General features: G+C 36.6%; 1 protein-coding gene across 2 annotated transcripts in view; it reads right to left on the reverse strand.

Moving 5' to 3' along the window:
- stxbp1a (syntaxin binding protein 1a) overlaps positions 1-19,798 on the reverse strand; it is a 55,171-nt gene that overhangs the window by 4,076 nt on the left and 31,297 nt on the right. The window contains exons 17-19 of one of the 2 annotated variants that reach the window (XM_041810686.1): positions 10,892-10,977; positions 9,962-10,116; positions 7,754-7,911 (exon numbers count right to left, since the gene is read on the reverse strand). In XM_041810686.1, the coding sequence (XP_041666620.1) occupies positions 7,802-7,911; positions 9,962-10,116; positions 10,892-10,977 (351 nt within the window). In that variant the 3' untranslated portion in view covers positions 7,754-7,801. The remainder of the gene's footprint in view (positions 1-7,753; positions 7,912-9,961; positions 10,117-10,891; positions 10,978-19,798) is intronic. The other variant, XM_041810687.1, reaches the window with a different exon arrangement.

Below are 19,798 nucleotides of genomic sequence, written 5' to 3' on the forward strand. Positions count from 1 at the left end.
TGACTTGTCTCAATGAATAGCCTAACTGAGCAAGGAAAAACTCAGAATAAAAGCATTCTGTACAAATGAGGTAAGTTTCTCTGCACATATTGCTTATTCTCAAAGCACTTTGCAAACCTCTGTTTTTAAAGGTGCTATACAAATAAAGTTATTAATATTATTACTATATTCCAAACTGAGCTTTTACTTTGAAAAGCACAAACCTGAAGTGTAACTGTGCTGCTTATCTACCTGTGACACATTCTACTCTTTTACCATTTAAAAAAAAAAACAGGCAAGCCCTCTATTCTCAAGATTCTGATCATGCTTATCTGAGATTCAGAACTTACTAGGGCAGTCTGAAAGCAATGGCATGATTACATGCATGCCGAAATGAAAATCAAGCTTTAACGCAACTGTTCTGTGACTACCAGGCACCTAGTCTCAACCATAAATAACCTCAAAATTTATATCAATAGCCCAGGCTTTTATTTACACAATTTTACTAAATGGCTGCCTGCTTTGTAAAGACCAATTTCCATCTGTTTACCAATATTTATTTTTGCATCTGGCTGTTTTTTTCTTATTTTCACCACCCTTATTAGTCAACCCTGTGATGACACTAAGCCAGTAAAAAGGGACCTTATATAGGATGGGGTTTTTATTTGAGGTTTGATGGTATACAGCAAGAAAAGGCTAATCAGGGTGGCCTTTAAGATCTTTAAGCTCTCTGTGAAAGTGTCTGTAAACAACTTTCAACTCTTGTACTAAATTCCTTCAGTTAAATACACAGAGGGAAGATAAGACATGAATTCGCATGCAGCTCCAGACTATGGAAGCACACAGAAAAAAATGACACCACACAACTAGAGCATGAATGTGTGAGTTTAAAGCATCAGGTGGGCCAGTTAAAATACTACAACTCCACACAAACTCTGAAATACAGCCAGTCAGGTGTAAGAAAATGTGCCCTAAACCATGGGTGTTTCATTAAAGAGCATGCAGACAAATACAAACTCTTATTTCAAAAAAGTTGGGACATTGTGAAATATGTGGGTGAAAACAGAATAGCAGTGATTTGTAGATACTTTTCAACTTAAGTGCAATCGACTACAGCACCAAGATAAGATGTCACATGTTCAGACTGATGAACTTCGTTCTCTAGAAATATACACAAGTTCTGAATGTGATGCCTGCAACTTGTTCCAAAAAAGCTGGGACAGGTGTAAAAGAAGCACTTCCAAATGGCTCAACCAGTCACAGTCAACAATAGCACAAGGATAACCATATCGTAGAAGACTATGCAGGTAAGTAGTCCAACAGTTAACATTCCTCAGTGTCCAGGAAATTTTTACATTCCACCATCTACTGTCCATGACATAAGAAATACATTTAGAGAATCTCGATAAATCTCTGCACATACTGAATTTCTGTGATCTTTAAGCCCTTAGGCAGCGCTGAATTAAAAACAGGCATCTTTCTGTAATGGACATCACAATGGGGACTCAGGAACTGTCAGAAAACCACTGTTTGTCAACACAGTACGTCGCTGCATCTACAGATGTAGGTTAAGACTCTGCGATGCAAAGTGAAGGCCATATATCAACAACATCCAGAGTTAATAGGGATTTCTCTGGGCCTGAGCTCATCTGAGATGGACTGACCTAAAGTGGAAAATGCGCTGTGGTCTAAAGAGTCCACATTTCAGATTGTTTTTGTAGATTTTTATCAATACAATGTTAAAAAAAAAAACACAACCTATGATGGTGTTGGGGTGTATGAGTGCCCATCTCATGGGTAACTTGCAACTCTGTAAAGACACCATTAATACTGAGAGGTACAAACAGGCTTTGGAGCAACACATGCTACCATCCAAACGATGCTAGGAATTCTGCTTGAGTTATGGCTTGAGCATGGCTTCACAATAAAAGAGTGTGGGCACCAGACTGGTGGGCTTGAAAGCAGCCCAGACTGTCTCTATTAAATACAAAATAAATCAAATACATCAATGGAAAACTCGAACTGTTAAATTACTCAAGATGTGGAACAGGCAAGAATACTTAAATATTTAACTACTCAGTTGCATACAGAGTGTTGCCAGAAGAAAAAGTGATGTAACATACTCCTGTCCCAATTTTTTTGGAATGTGGCAAAGGCATGAATTTCAGAATTTGCATATGTTTCCACATAAACAATGAAGTTTATAATTTGAACATTAAATATCTTGTCTTTGTACTGGAATTAGTTGAATGGAGGTTGAAAATGATTTGCAAATCACCGTATTTTGTTTTAATTCACATTTTACACAACGTCCCTACTTTTTTGGAATTGGGGTTTGATAAAAACACAAAAAGAGCTACAACAGCAGATGTACTCTATGCTATGAGCTACTTAGGACTAGGTCTACTGTCTGCCATAAACATGATTGTCAAGAGAGACTTTTCTACAAACACATGGATGAAAAGTTGTGACAGCTGAAGACACATTTCTGACAGTTTAAAACATGGCAGGCGAATTTCTGGAGTAAAGCAAACTTTTTGCCAGTTTTATTTGTTTATTTACCTGATAGATGGCTGGATTATTGCCATCTGAATTCTTTTTAACATATAAAAAGGCAAAGAACCCATTTGGTTTACTCCTGACACCTGCTAGTATCATTAAAGCATCTGAACTACATCGATTTGTTTCTGTTGCAAAGCTGCGTGTTTCTTCCACTTTGTTTTAAGAGCTTTACCTTCACTTAGCTGCAGTAAAGCTAAAGTCAGCCATGATGGGTCAGGAGAGTGGAAGAATATCAGGTAAAAACAGCAGAGAATTAAGGCAAGCCAATTTCAGGTTGGGTTAATATGTTGATGTGGGGGTTGTTAAGTGTCGGTGGTTTTAGGTGGGGGGTTTAGTGGGGGTCACAGTGGCTCTGCCTACTTCCCTGCTGTTCCCCAAACTCGCAGCTTTGTGGGCCTTTTTTGCCTCAGAAACACAACACAGTGACGTTGATGTCAAACATCTCTAAATTATCACAGTACATGTTTAGTTCAGACCAAAATAGCGTACGAAAAACAAAGACTTGTTTTAGTAAGTGATGGCCATTTTGCTCAGGAAGTGTTGATGCAGCAGTATGCGGGGAGCAGCCATACTGCTGATGGTGAGAGCTGCTTACTGAGAAAACCAGAAAACCAAAAGTTGGTTTGTAAACGATATCGCTTTAGCATATTAGTTGGGGATGAAGTAGCTACCCAGGTCTCAGATATTCAGTCTGTAATGGGTGAACGTCCAGCTTTGAATGGAAATGTGTGCTTATATGGGAATTAATTTATAAAAGTACAGTTCTTAAATGGACGATGAGATGGACATGGATGCAAATATGGATTATTTATTACATCTGCAAGGAAGTTACAATTTGGAAGGACTTTTAAATATAATCAATAGTCCTTTAGATCAGTTATCAAGTTCAACAAGAACAGTTAGAGCCCTTGATGGTGGTAGGAAGACAAAAATAAGGATCACGCGGCCATCTTGAAATGTTTTTATAACTCTTTTATCCATTTTTAATCTGATTTATTTGCACACTTTTTCCATTAAACAAAAACACTACAACACTCATTTCCTCCAATAAAAATCGAAATATGTCATGCATTACAATTCAATATAATGTAATGTGATGTTTTGAATGAATTATTAAATTAGGGATGCATTATTTGTATCAGAATTTAAAATGTCTGCTGATACAGACAGTTGACATTTAAAGCTGCTATCTGTTGATACTGATATCATCGCTATAATATTGTGCATTCCTATCTGTAACTCTTAAGCACAGTGCTGTAGATGTGATTTTGCTTTCTCTTTCCAAACATATTCTTTTGAATGTTGAATATTTTCTGTCGATCAACAAACTAATCGATTCTATTGTGGTGGAAAGAAATGGATGTTCTCTTGGTCAAAGATGGGGAACTAGTGGCAGCTGTTGGACGTGCAGCATCTTTACTGTATTTTAGTTTGCTAAAGCGTATCAGGTGGCACATCGCTACATTCCCAGACTCTGTCAGCAGAGGAGTCAAAGTGGCTCTGATACACAGGGCAACTTTCAGGGCAACTCAAGTCAACTGTTCTGAATTTTTCTTACTGTAACTTAAAGGTGAACAGTAATGGAGTTTTAAGCTAGCATTCACAAAGTTTGCCATTCCAAGGACTCCAACATAGTATCACACTCTGGCAGGGACCAAAATTTCATAAATTCCTTGTACAACATGATCGCCAGGGTTGAAGAGAGCACAAGAATGTTGTTCTCATGAAAAAGTTCAGTAATTAATGCAAAGTTTATTTACAGAACTGAGTGCTTAAATAAGTGAGATATGATCTGTAATTCATGTGCAAAAAACGAGAACAACCAGGTTGTTCAGTTTAATTCCTGAGACTTGAGCTTTTGTTTGTATTGAAATTTTAGTTTCTCTCACTTATTCAGGATAAGAAGGTCCTCTCCAAAATCCACACAAATTCCCTAAAATTCTAATAAAGTTTTTAAAATTTCAGTAAAAACTCTTAAACACGTTTTATAGTATCCAATAAAATTTAAAAATGTAAATACTGCCCAAATGTTTCACTGAAACTTTATCATAAAGCCTGAACAGTCCAATAAAAAAATATCCACAAAATTCCATGTACGTTTTTGTTGTTGTTTTTTGATGTTTACTGTATTGTTTGTTGCTTATAAAATAATGAAACCCTTAAAAAGTATAAAAGACAAGAAGTGCTTATTTAACTGAGCAACTTTCACTTGTAATAAATTGATATTTGTCCAGGAGGATCTATACTTTGATTTAAATAATGACGTTGTGTACTTTGTCCACCGCTCCTGAAACCTGTCTTTTTTTTTTTTAAGTTGCCCTGTGAGTCAGCAACCTGAAGCCGTTATCACATTAAGGCTAGAACGAGATTATCTTTAGTCCCCTCTGCTGAAGAGCCACGAGGCATGTTAGCATGTGATGGTGGTCTAAGAGAAGTGACATGGACCAGGTCAGAGGACTGGAGGTCAAAAGAAAATTTAAAAAACACAGAAAAAGAAGAAAATCCTTTTAAAAATCCAACTCAAGCACCTGTCCTAGAAAAAAAAGGAGTAAAAGAAATCAAGGTGACTGTCCTTGCGAGGAGCCAACTACAAAATAATGGGACTAAAAACTGATAAAGATGGATCTCAGGGGTAGATTAAATCAGGAGTTAGTGTTTTAAAGACTCAAAGGGCCTTTGGGTGGCAGTGGAGGGGCGATTTAATCCACCCAGCGGAGATGATGGGAGGAGGCAGCAGGGATGGGGTCACAACCCCCTCAGGCATGGCCACTCTTCATCAGAAACACATACAGGGCTGTTTCCAAAGAACCTACAGGCCAGGATATACAGTGACATACTTTAATATCATTACTGCAAGGTTACACAGACACAAGAGGGCATGGCTGAAGACAACAGACATGCACTCAGAATTTATCCATCTATTGTTATTTTTTGTTTTCATCTCATAAATATTTTACTTCTTTGTGTGTCTGATGCACATTTTCAGACCATTATGTCAGACGATGACTCTCATTTTTATTTGTGTAGCCCATAAAGAACATGCATGTTGCATGCATTCCTTGTAATTGCCAGCAGGGGGCAGCTTAAGTGACTAAAATGTCTGCCAATATGAAAACTGATGCAAAATGACCACTCTTAGCTTAGTTTCTGTACTCTATAAATATATTACCAATGAATTTATAGTCTTAAAATGTTTTAAAGTCTTTTACACTACAGTACAGTTTTCATTTGGTCAATAAAGGGTGTAAACAGACAGGGAGTGCTTTAAGAGATGAACATATATCTGCTACAGTCAGTGGCGCCGCCAGCCTTAATCCTGTATGCACTGTTCATACATTTTTGTTTTTTTCAGTGAAAACTAAAGTGGGTCCTGCTCTTTTCTGTTCTTGAGTTGCAGTCCTGTGTGCATCCTCTGAAAAACTTTATGATGCAAATATCTATCGTTAATTATGCTGAAGTAAGTTTATTAATTGTTCAGTTAGGATTTTATAAGTGTAGACATGAGCATGACCATGTTTAGGCTTTGCAGTGACGCTTGTGCCGAGTGCAGTGCGAGCTTAGAGTCTGCAGATGTTAGGACTACTAGCATTTTACTGAAACAGCAGGCTACAGCTGGTCAGTCCATGATTACATCTGAGAGCAGACCCACCGACAGAAACTACTGGGCCCCTCACTGTCTCAACTTAAGGGCCCGCCTCAAATATGATTTAAGAATATGGGTGCATGGACAAGCCAGTTAGCACTTGCCTTCTGGCTACTATTTGACTCTGAAGCTAGGCTCAGATCAAATTTTAAGCCTAGTTTATTTTAAGGAGCCATTTTTGGGGTCTCTTGCTGACTGATTGGTCTCTTTATCTCTTGTCTCTTACAGGGTCATATGCACTTCAATTTATTGTCCTTTCTTTTCCAGTATCCCAACTTTTGTTCAGGTCCAGGTATTACATTAAATAACACAACATTTCAATGAATTAAGAACGGACCATGTTATTGCAGTTCCCCACAAAAATCCCCTTGATAAGTGGTCATCAGTTTCTCCAAATCACAATGACTTTATTAAAGTTGATGAGCTAAGAAGGGCCATCTAGCTTGCTAAATTCGAGCTAAACAATGACTTTCACTGCTCATTTCTCTAGAGCAGTGGTTCCCAAAGTGAGGGTCGGGACCCCCAAGGAGGTCGCGAGACAGTGAACGGGGGTCACAGGATGCTTTCAATAAAAAAAAAGAAAAGTTTCACAATTTAAAATCATACATTTTATCTATCATTTATACAAAATATTGTTAAATGAGTTTGAATTAAAATCAAATGTAGGAATTAAGGGATAATTATGCTTAAATGCAAGTAAAAGTTATAAACACTACCTAAAATGCAAATTATGTGCATGATGCTTTGTGCAATATCATGTGCTTTATACCCCTCAAGGGAGGTCCCTGATCTGTAGGGTAACCAGAAATCCCCAATTTCTGGGTACAGTCCCCTTTTTAAGAGACCAGTCCCTGGCTGTACCCAGAAAAGTCCAAGATTTTTACTTTGAATTTTAGAAAAGAGATTCTTCTGCTTATGCTAAACACTGATTTAAAATTTTAAAAGGATTATGGGCAACTTCAGTAAGCTCCGTCTTCCTCTCTACTATAAATATTTATGTATAGTTGTGTCTGTGCATTTGTGAAGCTGTAAGTTAGAGGTGTCGTATATGCACTGGAAGCATTCTTGTGCATACTATGAAATTAAATACTGGCAGCGCCGCGATCTATAGTGTGCAATGCAGCAAAGTCCCTTCTGCTTTTAAAATGACAGCAAAAATGCCTGTGTCCACCCCTTACAATGAATTGTGGGCAATTAATGTCGTAAGATCTGTTTAGGTTTGCACCTTAAGCTTATAAAGTCGGTCTATATTGGGCCTTTAACAGTCTTGATATGTTCTGGGGGTCTTAATGTGCAAAGTAACTCAGCCTTAGGTTCATGTTACATCAGACTGAATAGAGGAACTCCCTGATTGATTGTTTAACTGTCAGTGTACAGGGACTGGAGCCTGATGGAGAGGTCCATGCACTGAGGGGAGGTCGGGGATGCCCATCCCTGAGGAATACGGGGGAAGAGGAGGGTGGAGTTACAGAAAACAGTACTGAGTGTTCAAAGAAGAAGAAAGGAACAGGGAGGAAGCCCTTGTACTGTGAGGGTTCAGAAAGGGCTTCTTTGTGCGGCTGCCTTTACTTTTTTCAGTGTGATTTCTCTCTCCCTCCCTCCCAATCTGTCTCTGCCTCACTCGGCTGAGGCATCTGCGTCCTCAAAGGACACCCTAGTGGACTCTCGGAAGTCGGGGTGCTGCAGGTCCGATAAGAATTTGGTGGGGGTGAGCAAGTGGGTGGAACCTGTGGAGGAACAGAGGCGGCTTCACCACTCGTCTCTCAGCACAGTCCACGCCCCTCCCCCACTCATAAACAAAGGGGTTAAAAAACAAACAACCCGACGAACACAACAAACACACACATAGATAGTCATCATCACACAGATCACACACATGAACACACATGAACACACACCCACCACGTCGCAGTAAAACAAAAATACACACAGACACAGAAAAGACATGGCATGGCTGCAATTCAAAGACAACAGTTGTTTTAAAGACAAGAGCGGAAGCAGAGCACAAGAAAAACTAACAGACACTTCTCCATTTATAACACAGACTGGCTGCAAAGCTAAAGACATGAAATAAACAGTACACAGGTGCATAACACAAAGGGCTAATTCAACATTACAAACAGTAGGCAGGTTGTTACAGCGCCCTGCAGCTAGACTGAGATTGAACTGCATCAGTGATGGCTGGAAATCTGATGAATTTCATGTGTTTTAGAGGGCTGGGATTCATGATGCCAGTGCATGGAGGACAAAAAGGAAATTAGATGTATTCTGTGTGGCGGATGGGTTGAGTTTGGAAAGTTCAATTTAAGTTTTTGCTTTGTTATGCATAAAATCGATAAGGAAAGTGAAATGTTTATAGGAAATTTTGCAATAATAAATGTATAAAACCAAATTTAATCACATATTGTTTTTGATTGAGTTATGCTTTTAAACAGGATAAAGAAAAAATGCCCATAGCATGGAAGAACTCAGCAAAATGTTTAACCACCTTTGTCATATTTCAATAAAGGAAGCTTAATAACAGAATGTGAAAAGACAATATTAATAAAGAAATCACTGAATAAGATCTCATGTTGTCAAATGGTCAGAAGAAAAAATTTGCTTTTAAATAACCTTAAATCCAGAAAAACCATGGACTCTGTAGTCGTCACATCTGGGGGTTGACTGTCCATACTCCTTACCTCTTCAGCCCCCTCTATAATTTCCAGCCCCTCCTCTTCTGATTTGATTTATTTCAGCTCTAGTTCAGTCAGTAGGTCCCTCAGGAAACCAGCGTAGGGATGCAGTAATACCATTATTGGTACTCACCACTAACAAGGACAAATATTAATACTTAAAACTACCTTTATAGTTCTTAATTTGTATTAAGTTTGTTTTATTTTCATTAGACGTTTCCCTACCGTTCATCAGACATCTGAGTTGTTGAATAACTGCTGAAAATAAGTCTTCAATAATGATTAGCATTGGAGACTTTTATTGTTACATACCATTTCTATTATTGGATACTTTACTAAACTTTAGCATCGAGATGCTAACAGATAGGAGGGATTCAACAGTTGCTGCTTTGAGAGAGACAAAGCCACAGCCTGCTTTTTTTAATCATCCAGGACTAAAAACAAGTAAAACGCATAGAACCCAGTGACGTCATGAGATGCTATATTTGCCCTTCCCAAATTAAACCAAGCTACGAAAGTGGTGAAAAACTTTCTAATGGTCTTAGAAAGGTAATTATTCTGTAAAATGGTACAGTATGGACAGTCCTTTAAAAGTTCTGGTAATTGGCATCAGCATCAGTAATGAAACTGATATTGGTATTGGTGCATCCCTAGACCAGAGAGAACCTACATCGGTTTGCCGAACCTCACTCAGTCCTCTAAAAATTCCCCAAAGGATGTGGTAGCTTGACTAGGACAAGATTTTACCAATTCTGCCACTTCAATAAAATGTAAATGACACAGCTAACTCATTTTACCTCCTAAGGGTACCTTTACACACAGCTGGCAGGAGTGTTTGACTACAGAAGCAACATCACTGATAGGAGTGGTTAAATGGTCAGAGGAGAGCTCTGTACTAGTTTAACCCCTCCCACCAGTGATGTCACACCGTCTTGTAGCACACCTGGTGAGAATAAAAAATAACTCTGCTGTAATCTAGACAACAAAACAGATTTTCAGTGGGCTTTAAGCTCCTCTTATTTCAGTATCTATGTCCTGAGTGTATCTATATAACCCCTTCCTTTGGCCTGCGCTCTCTAGCGCCTCCTGGCCCACTACTTACCAATGATGGCCTCCCACTTCCCATTAGCCTGTGTGACCTCATAGGCGCAGCGCATCTCGCTGAAGGACACGCCTCCGATGATGAAGACCATGACACGTGGTCCAGTGCGGTACTCTCCAGGTGTCTTATTCTTATGCCAGTGACCATATCGGGCACTGGAAGAGAGAAAAGTTGAACAGATGATTAATGAATGCATTCTTGGATCAAAATTTTCTGAAAAGTGAAAGATCAGATTTTTTATCTTCTACTGGTTGACTTTAAACAAGCTTTGAAGACAATTTTTTGAACTGCTGCTGTCTTGCCTCCGTGTGGAGAAGGTGAGGCAGCACTTTGGCGCCCTCTATTGACCATCTTCTACTATTAAGCAACCACTTTCATTTTACACACAGTCACTTGATTTGTTGTCAGGTAAATTTATATGATTGCTGCTTTATGATGAGGATCAGATAAGCTACATTAAACATTAGAGATCATGAAGAGGATTTTTTTACATTTACTGTAGCTCTCCTCTGCATGCATCCAACTATGATCCTCTGTGCTGTGTGAATGTGTTTGTCTGTGGGGAGGGACTGAGAATGAGTCGGATCAGTTTGTAACAGGGAATAATTTGATGCTAAATCAATCCACACACCAGCAGCTTCCACACATAAATAAATTGTTGCTAAATATGCAGCTTTACAACCTAAAAACTCTAGTATATGTGCAGAGTGTTTAAATTATTAAGATCCTCTGCCAAGTACGGCCTCCTGTCCCTAAACTGGCATCTGTTTACGACTCACAAGTATTGATCTGCTAGTCTCATCTCCCTTCCCAAATTGCTATTGATCAGACACCATCATTCCAGTCTGTTTGATTTAAAACAGTCTTCTTCCTATTCCACAAATGTGCTGTGTGCAGTTTAACATGCAAACGTGTATTTCCTGACACTACCTGACTGCAGTGGTGCTGAAGGAGGCAGAGGAGCGGGTGGAGATGTAGGGGTAGTGCTTGGTGTCCAGCTTATCATCAATAGCATCCTGCAGGAGGACAAAAACACAAAAAAGACCTTTGTCAGCATAAGTGCCTATCAACACACAAACACAGACATTGATAGGGCCTTCACGTTTGTGGTAGGTATCCTAGCAACCGTTTGTGGCTCCATCATTGGAGTAGAGGCTTTGCACAAATAAAGGGCTAAAAATAGTTGACAACAACTGGGCCGGAATAACAGATGCTAGGCAGAGATTGTTGTGGTTTGACATCAACTAAAAAAAATAAATAAATGATCTGAGATGAATTAGTTTGTTGTGACTGGATCCCTACTTTGGTGTTAAAAAAGCACCTGTGTAGCTGCAGGATGCTCGGCCAAATATTTATCTTGCAAAAATACAAATCAAACTTGAACAGAGATTATACACCTGACGTCACAGTGAGTGAATGGCAGAAAGGATGTATCAATGACAGGAATCAGATAAAAAGGCTTTAAACCAGCTGGACAGTACCAACTTTTCAGTGGGTACTTCTTGACAATGTTCACCATGGGCGAATGGATCCTCATGTAGTGTGTTTACAGAGATGACTGAGGCTGTAAAATTATGTTACAGGACAAATCTATGCAATTACCATAGCTCATATACTGTGATGCATTTAGTTACTGATCAGTATAATTTGAACCCCACTTCTTTCTCACTTGTCTCGTTATTAACTTCAAAGGAAATCAATCCATATCCAAGATGGCAAAGCATCAAAGAACAGCAGATAGTTTTTACTTGTGTATAAACACCATCTCGTCCAAATAACAAGGTTTGTTCAAATAAAAGATAAAAAAAGTAGTTTAGCCTATAGATGTTTCTCTAAGATTAAATCAATTCAGGAAACTAACTTGACATCTGTTTGGCCAAATACCAACATTATTTACACTAAAGTTTTCATTTAGTAAAGTATATAAGCTATTAACAGTTCCTATTTATACTACCAAAAGTTTAGAGTTGTACTATGTGCATCAGTAAGAATAGAAGTGAACAGAGGACGATGACAGTTAAATGAGTGTTTAAATAAAGCTTGCTATATGGCTTTTGCAGTCAGGTGATCCAAATGCAGAAGTGTCAAAAGTATTCACATTAATTACTCAGGTAGAAGTATAGATACTAGGGTTTAAAAAGCTTTTTACTCAAGTAAAAGTATAAAAGTACTGGTTTCAAAACTACTTAAAGTATAAAAGCAAAAGTAATGTGAGGGGTAGAAAATGCCACTTCGAACAAAAGCTTAGGCTGCGCCACTGGAGCCAATTCTATTTTACAATTCCATTCCGTTCTACCATTCTAGTCTACCATTCCATTCTTTTCTAATATTCCATTCCATTCTACCATTCCATTCCATTTTACCATTCTATTCCATTATACGTTCCATTCCATTCTACCATTCCATTCTTTTCTACCATTCTACCATTCCATTCCATTCCACTCTACCATTCTATTCCATTATACTTTCGATTCCATTCTACCATTTCATTCCATTATACTTTCCATTCTATTCTACCATTCAATTCCGTTATACTTTTCATTCCATTCTACCATTCCTTTCCATTATACTTTCCATTCCATTATACCATTCAATTCCATTCTACCATTCTACCATTCCATTCTATTCTACCATTCTATTCCATTATACTTTCCATTCCATTCTACCATTCCATTCCATTCAACCATTCCATTCCAATTTACTTTCTATTCCATCCTACCATTCTATTCCATTCTTCCATTCCATTATACCATTCCAACTTTTCTACCATTCCATTCCATTCTACCATTCCATTCTACCATTCTATTTCATTTTACTTTCCATTCCATTATACCATTCCATTTATTCTACCATTCCATTCCATTCTACCATTCCATTCCATTCTACCATTCCATTCCATTCTACCATTCCATTTATTCTACCATTCCATTCCATTCTACAATTCCATTCCATTCTACCATTTCATTCCATTATACCATTCTATTCCATTATAATTTCCATTCCATTCTACCATTCCATTCCATTCTTCCATTCCATTATACCATTCCAACTATTCTACCATTCCATTCCATTCTACCATTCTATTTCATTTTACTTTCCATTCCATTATACCATTCCATTTATTCTACCATTCAATTCCATTCAACCATTCTATTCCATTCTACCATTCCATTCCATTCCACTTTCCATTCCATTCTACTATTCCTTTCTATTATACTTTCCATTCCATTATACCATTTCATTCCATTATACCATTCTATTCCATTATACTTTCCATTCCATTCTACCATTCCATTCCATTCAACCATTCCATTCAATTATACTTTCTATTCCATTCTACCATTCCATTCCATTCTTCCATTCCATTATACCATTCCAACTATTCTACCATTCCATTCAATTCTACCATTCCATTCTATCTAATTTTACTTTCCATTCCATTCTATTTTACCATTCTATTATACTTTCCATTCCATTATACCATTCCATTTATTCTACCATTTCATTCCATTCTACAATTCCATTCCATTCTACCATTCCATTCCATTCCATTATACTTTCCATTCCATTCTACCATTCTATTCCATTATACTTTTCATTTCATTCTACCATTCCATCTCATTATACTTTCCATTTCATTCTACTTTCCATTACATTATACTTTCCATTCCATTCTACCATTCCTTTCCATTATACTTTCCATTCCATTATACCATTCCATCTTTTCTACCATTCTATTCCATTCTACCATTCTATTCCATTACACTTTCCATTCCATTTAACCATTTCATTCTATTACACTTTCCAATCTACCATTCCATTCTTTTCTACCATTCTACCAATCCATTCTTTTCTACCATTCTACCATTCCATTTCATTCTACCCTTCTATTCCATTACACTTTTTATTCATTTCTACCATTCTATTTCATTTTACTTTCCATTCCATTCTACCATTCCATTCTTTTCTACTATTCCATTCCATTCTACCATTCCATTCCATTTTACCATTCCATTCCATTATACTTTCCATTCCATTCTACCATTCCATTCTTTTCTACCATTCTACCATTCCATTCCATTCTACCATTCTATTCTATTATACTTTCCAATCTATTATACCATTCCATTCTTTTCTACCAATTTATCATTCCATTCCATTCTACCATTCCATTCCATTATACTTTCCATTCCATTATACCTTTCCATTCCATTATACTTTCCACTCCATTCTACAATTCAATTCCATTTTACTTTCCATTCCATTCTACCATTCCTTTCCATTATACTTTTCATTTCATTCTACCATTCCATTCTATCTAATTTTACTTTCCATTCCATTCTATTATTCCATTCTATTATACTTTCCATTCCATTATACCATTCCATCTTTTCTACCATTCTATTCCATTCTACCATTCTATTCCATTACACTTTCCATTCCATTTAACCATTTCATTCTATAACACTTTCCAATCTACCATTCCATTCTTTTCTACCATTCTACCATTCCATTCTTTTCTACCATTCTACCATTCCATTCCATTCTACCCTTCTATTCCATTACACTTTTTATTCATTTCTACCATTCTATTTCATTTTACTTTCCATTCCATTCTACCATTCCATTCTTTTCTACTATTCCATTCCATTCTACCATTCCATTCCATTTTACCATTCCATTCCATTATACTTTCCATTCCATTCTACCATTCCATTCTTTTCTACCATTCTACCATTCCATTCCATTCTACCATTCTATTCCATTATACTTTCCAATCTATTATACCATTCCATTCTTTTCTACCAATTTATCATTCCATTCCATTCTACCATTACATTCCATTATACTTTCCATTCCATTATACCTTTCCATTCCATTATACTTTCCACTCCATTCTACAATTCAATTCCATTTTACTTTCCATTCCATTCTACCATTCCTTTCCATTATACTTTTCATTCCATTATACCATTCCATTCTATCTAATTTTACTTTCCATTCCATTCTATTATTCCATTCTATTATACTTTCCATTCCATTATACCATTCCATTTATTCTACCATTTTCATTTCATTCTACAAATCCATTCCATTCTACCATTCCATTCCATTCCATTATACTTTCCATTCCATTCTACCATTCTATTCCATTATACTTTTCATTTCATTCTACCATTCCATCTCATTATACTTTCCATTTCATTCTACTTTCCATTACATTATACTTTCCATTCCATTCTACCATTCCTTTCCATTATACTTTCCATTCCATTATACCATTCCATCTTTTCTACCATTCTATTCCATTCTACCATTCTATTCCATTACACTTTCCATTCCATTTAACCATTTCATTCTATTACACTTTCCATTCTACCATTCCATTCTTTTCTACCATTCTACCATTCCATTCTTTTCTACCATTCTACCATTCCATTCCATTCTACCCTTCTATTCCATTAACCTTTTTATTCATTTCTACCATTCTATTTCATTTTACTTTCCATTCCATTCTACCATTCCATTCTTTTCTACTATTCTATTCCATTCTACCATTCCATTCCATTTTACCATTCCATTCCATTATACTTTCCATTCTATTCTATCATTCTATTCTTTTCTACCATTCTACCATTTCATTCCATTCTACCATTCTATTCCATTATACTTTCCAATCTATTATACCATTCCATTCTTTTCTACCATTCTATCATTCCATTCCATTCTACCATTCCACTCCATTATACTTTCCATTCCATTATACCTTTCCATTCCATTATACTTTCCACTCCATTCTACCATTCAATTCCATTTTACTTTCCATTCCATTCTACCATTCCTTTCCATTATACTTTTCATTCCATTATACCATTTCATTCCATTCTACCATTCTACCATTTCATTCCATTCTACCATTCCATTCCATTCAACCATTCCATTCCATTCTCCTATTCTATTCCATTCTACCATTCTATTCCATTCTTCCATTCCATTATACCATTCCAACTATTCTACCATTCGACTCCTTTCTACCATTCCATTCCATTCCATTCCATTCTACCATTCTATTTCATTTTACTTTCCATTCCATTCTACCATTCAATTCTATTATACTTTCCATTCCATTCTACATTCCATTACATTATACTTTCCATTCCATTATACCATCCCATTTATTCCACCATTCCATTCCGTTCTACCATTCCATTCCACTCTACTATTCTATTCCATTATACTTTCCATTCCATTCTACCATTCCATTCCATTATACTTTCTATCCCATTCTACCATTCCTTTCTATTTCTACCATTCTATTCTACTTTCCATTTATTCTACCAATCCATTTCATTCCATTCTACCATTCAATTCCATTATACTTTTGATTCCATTCTACCATTCCTTTCCATTATACTTTCCATTCCATTATACCATTCCATTCCATTCTATTCCATTATTCTTTCCATTCCATTCTACCATTCCATTCCATTGAACCATTCCATTCCATTATACTTTCTATTCCATTCTACCATTCCATTCCATTCTTCCATTCCATTATAACATTCCAACTATTCTACCATTCCATTCCATTCTAGCATTCCATTCTATTATACTTTCCATTCCATTCTATATTCCATTCCATTATACTTTCCATTCCATTATACCATTCCATTTATTCTACCATTCCATTCTACCATTCCATTCCATTCTACCATTCTTTTCTATTATACTTGCCATTCCATTCAACTATTCCATTCCATTATACTTTCCATTCCATTCCATTCTACCATTCTATTCTACTTTCCATTACATTCTACCATTCCATTCCATTCTACTTTCCATTCCATTCTACTATTCCATCTATTCTACCATTCTACCATTCCATTCCAATCCATTTCATTCTACCATTCTATTCCATTATACTTTTCATTCCATTCTACCATTCCATCCCATTATACTTTCCATTCCATTCTACCATTCCATTCCATTATACTTTCCATTCCATTATACCATTCCATCTATTCTACCATTCCATTCCATTCTTCCATTCTATTCCATTACACTTTCCATTCAATTCAACCATTTCATTCTATTACACTTTCCATTCTACCATTCCATTCTGTTCTACCATTCTACCATTTCATTCTGTTCTACCATTCTACCATTCCATTCCATTCTACCATTCAATTCTATTATACTTTCCATTCCATTCTACATTCCATTACATTATACTTTCCATTCCATTATACCATCCCATTTATTCCACCATTCCATTCCGTTCTACCATTCCATTCCACTCTACTATTCTATTCCATTATACTTTCCATTCCATTCTACCATTCCATTCCATTATACTTTCTATCCCATTCTACCATTCCTTTCTATTTCTACCATTCTATTCTACTTTCCATTTATTCTACCAATCCATTTCATTCCATTCTACCATTCAATTCCATTATACTTTTGATTCCATTCTACCATTCCTTTCCATTATACTTTCCATTCCATTATACCATTCCATTCCATTCTATTCCATTATTCTTTCCATTCCATTCTACCATTCCATTCCATTGAACCATTCCATTCCATTATACTTTCTATTCCATTCTACCATTCCATTCCATTCTTCCATTCCATTATAACATTCCAACTATTCTACCATTCCATTCCATTCTAGCATTCCATTCTATTATACTTTCCATTCCATTCTATATTCCATTACATTATACTTTCCATTCCATTATACCATTCCATTTATTCTACCATTCCATTCTACCATTCCATTCCATTCTACCATTCTTTTCTATTATACTTGCCATTCCATTCAACTATTCCATTCCATTATACTTTCCATTCCATTCCATTCTACCATTCTATTCTACTTTCCATTACATTCTACCATTCCATTCCATTCTACTTTCCATTCCATTCTACTATTCCATCTATTCTACCATTCTACCATTCCATTCCAATCCATTTCATTCTACCATTCTATTCCATTATACTTTTCATTCCATTCTACCATTCCATCCCATTATACTTTCCATTCCATTCTACCATTCCATTCCATTATACTTTCCATTCCATTATACCATTCCATCTATTCTACCATTCCATTCCATTCTTCCATTCTATTCCATTACACTTTCCATTCAATTCAACCATTTCATTCTATTACACTTTCCATTCTACCATTCCATTCTGTTCTACCATTCTACCATTTCATTCTGTTCTACCATTCTACCATTCCATTCCATTCTACCATTCCATTCCATTATACTTTCCATTCCATACTACCATTTCATTCCATTGCATTCCATTCTACCATAGTGAACTACCCCACCTCCCCAAAAAAATATTTTCTAAAGGCCATGATGACTTTGATGTTATATTAAAATGTTAATGTTGAAAAAATTGGGATGCACCTGGTTCAGCCACATTTATGCCCATTGAAAATGAGCACATTCCATGTGTTTCATGGAGCAGACGATATGATGACTAGTTGCCTATAAGTATTGTTCTTCCCGGCTACCAACCTCCTCACTGATGCTTGGTTCACTCGAGTTCTCTTGAGTCTCTGCCTTGGACATCTTCGTACTAGGCTACATATGTCTGATATTTCCTTGCTGGAGTGTGACGTGATTTGTGTCGTGTGCAGGTGCGATGGATCATGTACAAACCAATAGGGTGTCAGAATGGTATTATGTTTATGCTTCTCATTCAACCACAATCAAATTCACTCTATCCAGATGGCGCGATTTATCTGGATAGGTTTTGGGTTTTTTTATCTGGGTTTTTTTAAATGATGACAAGCCGGAATGAAAACAAGCTGAAATGAAATAGGTGTAATGAGGTTATTTTCAAAATGTAAGGAGTAGAAAGTACAGATAATTGCATGAAAATGTAAGGAGTAGAAGTAAAAAGTAGGCTGAAAAATAATTACTCCAGTAAAGTATAAATACCCAAAATTTCTACTTAAGTAAGGTAACTAAGTATTTGTACTTTGTTACTTGACACCTCTCCAAATGGCACAGATTGGGGGGCAGGAAGTGAACACCAAATTAAATCAATATTAAAGAAGGACAGTTTGTACTTAAGAACTCTAGGTGTACCTGCATGACGCAGTTACCAGAAAATTCCTACGTACATTAGCTATGATCCCTACACTTTACAAAAAAGGGAATTTTCCCCACTTAACAACAAATTTTCCTGGCATTGATATCACAACTGACTTAGTCCTGTAGACCTTCAACTTAACTCTCTCCCTCATTTTGTCATTACTAGCTTTTCAAGTAAACACTGATATACCTTTAAGTGAATAAACCTTGTAGAGGAAGCAACTAAGTAAGGTTCTGTCATTCAGTAATGAGTGAATGAACGACTCTTCTATATAAATGACAGAAGCTGGCTCTCATTTGAGAGCTAGTTCCCTTTATTCCATTTTTAGTGTTATTTAATCCACATTTGAATCATCAGACTGGTACTAGATGGAGAGCCCTTTGGGAGGCAAAGGCTTGTCTTATCACTAATCTGAGCCAAATGATCCGAATCGTTAAAAAAAAAGAGAGATTGATTTCCAATCGCAATGAGTGAGGCTAGATTGAACATCGGCTCTTGAAACCCAACAAATCTAGGTTTACTGAGACAAACTGTTCTAAACCAGACCGGACTCTCTAAGGAATCCATTCAAGACTCTTTTCTGACTTCACACTTCCAGACTTTAGACCAAGTCGTGAAATAAATACCTACTGCCAATTCTCCATAAGGCTTATACACTTTTTGCGGACCCAGTAATTTGAATGGTTGACATGGTTGAAAAACTTGGCATTTTGATAA

Source organism: Cheilinus undulatus, linkage group 17, assembly GCF_018320785.1.
Source record: "Cheilinus undulatus linkage group 17, ASM1832078v1, whole genome shotgun sequence".
NCBI lineage: Eukaryota > Metazoa > Chordata > Actinopteri > Labriformes > Labridae > Cheilinus > Cheilinus undulatus.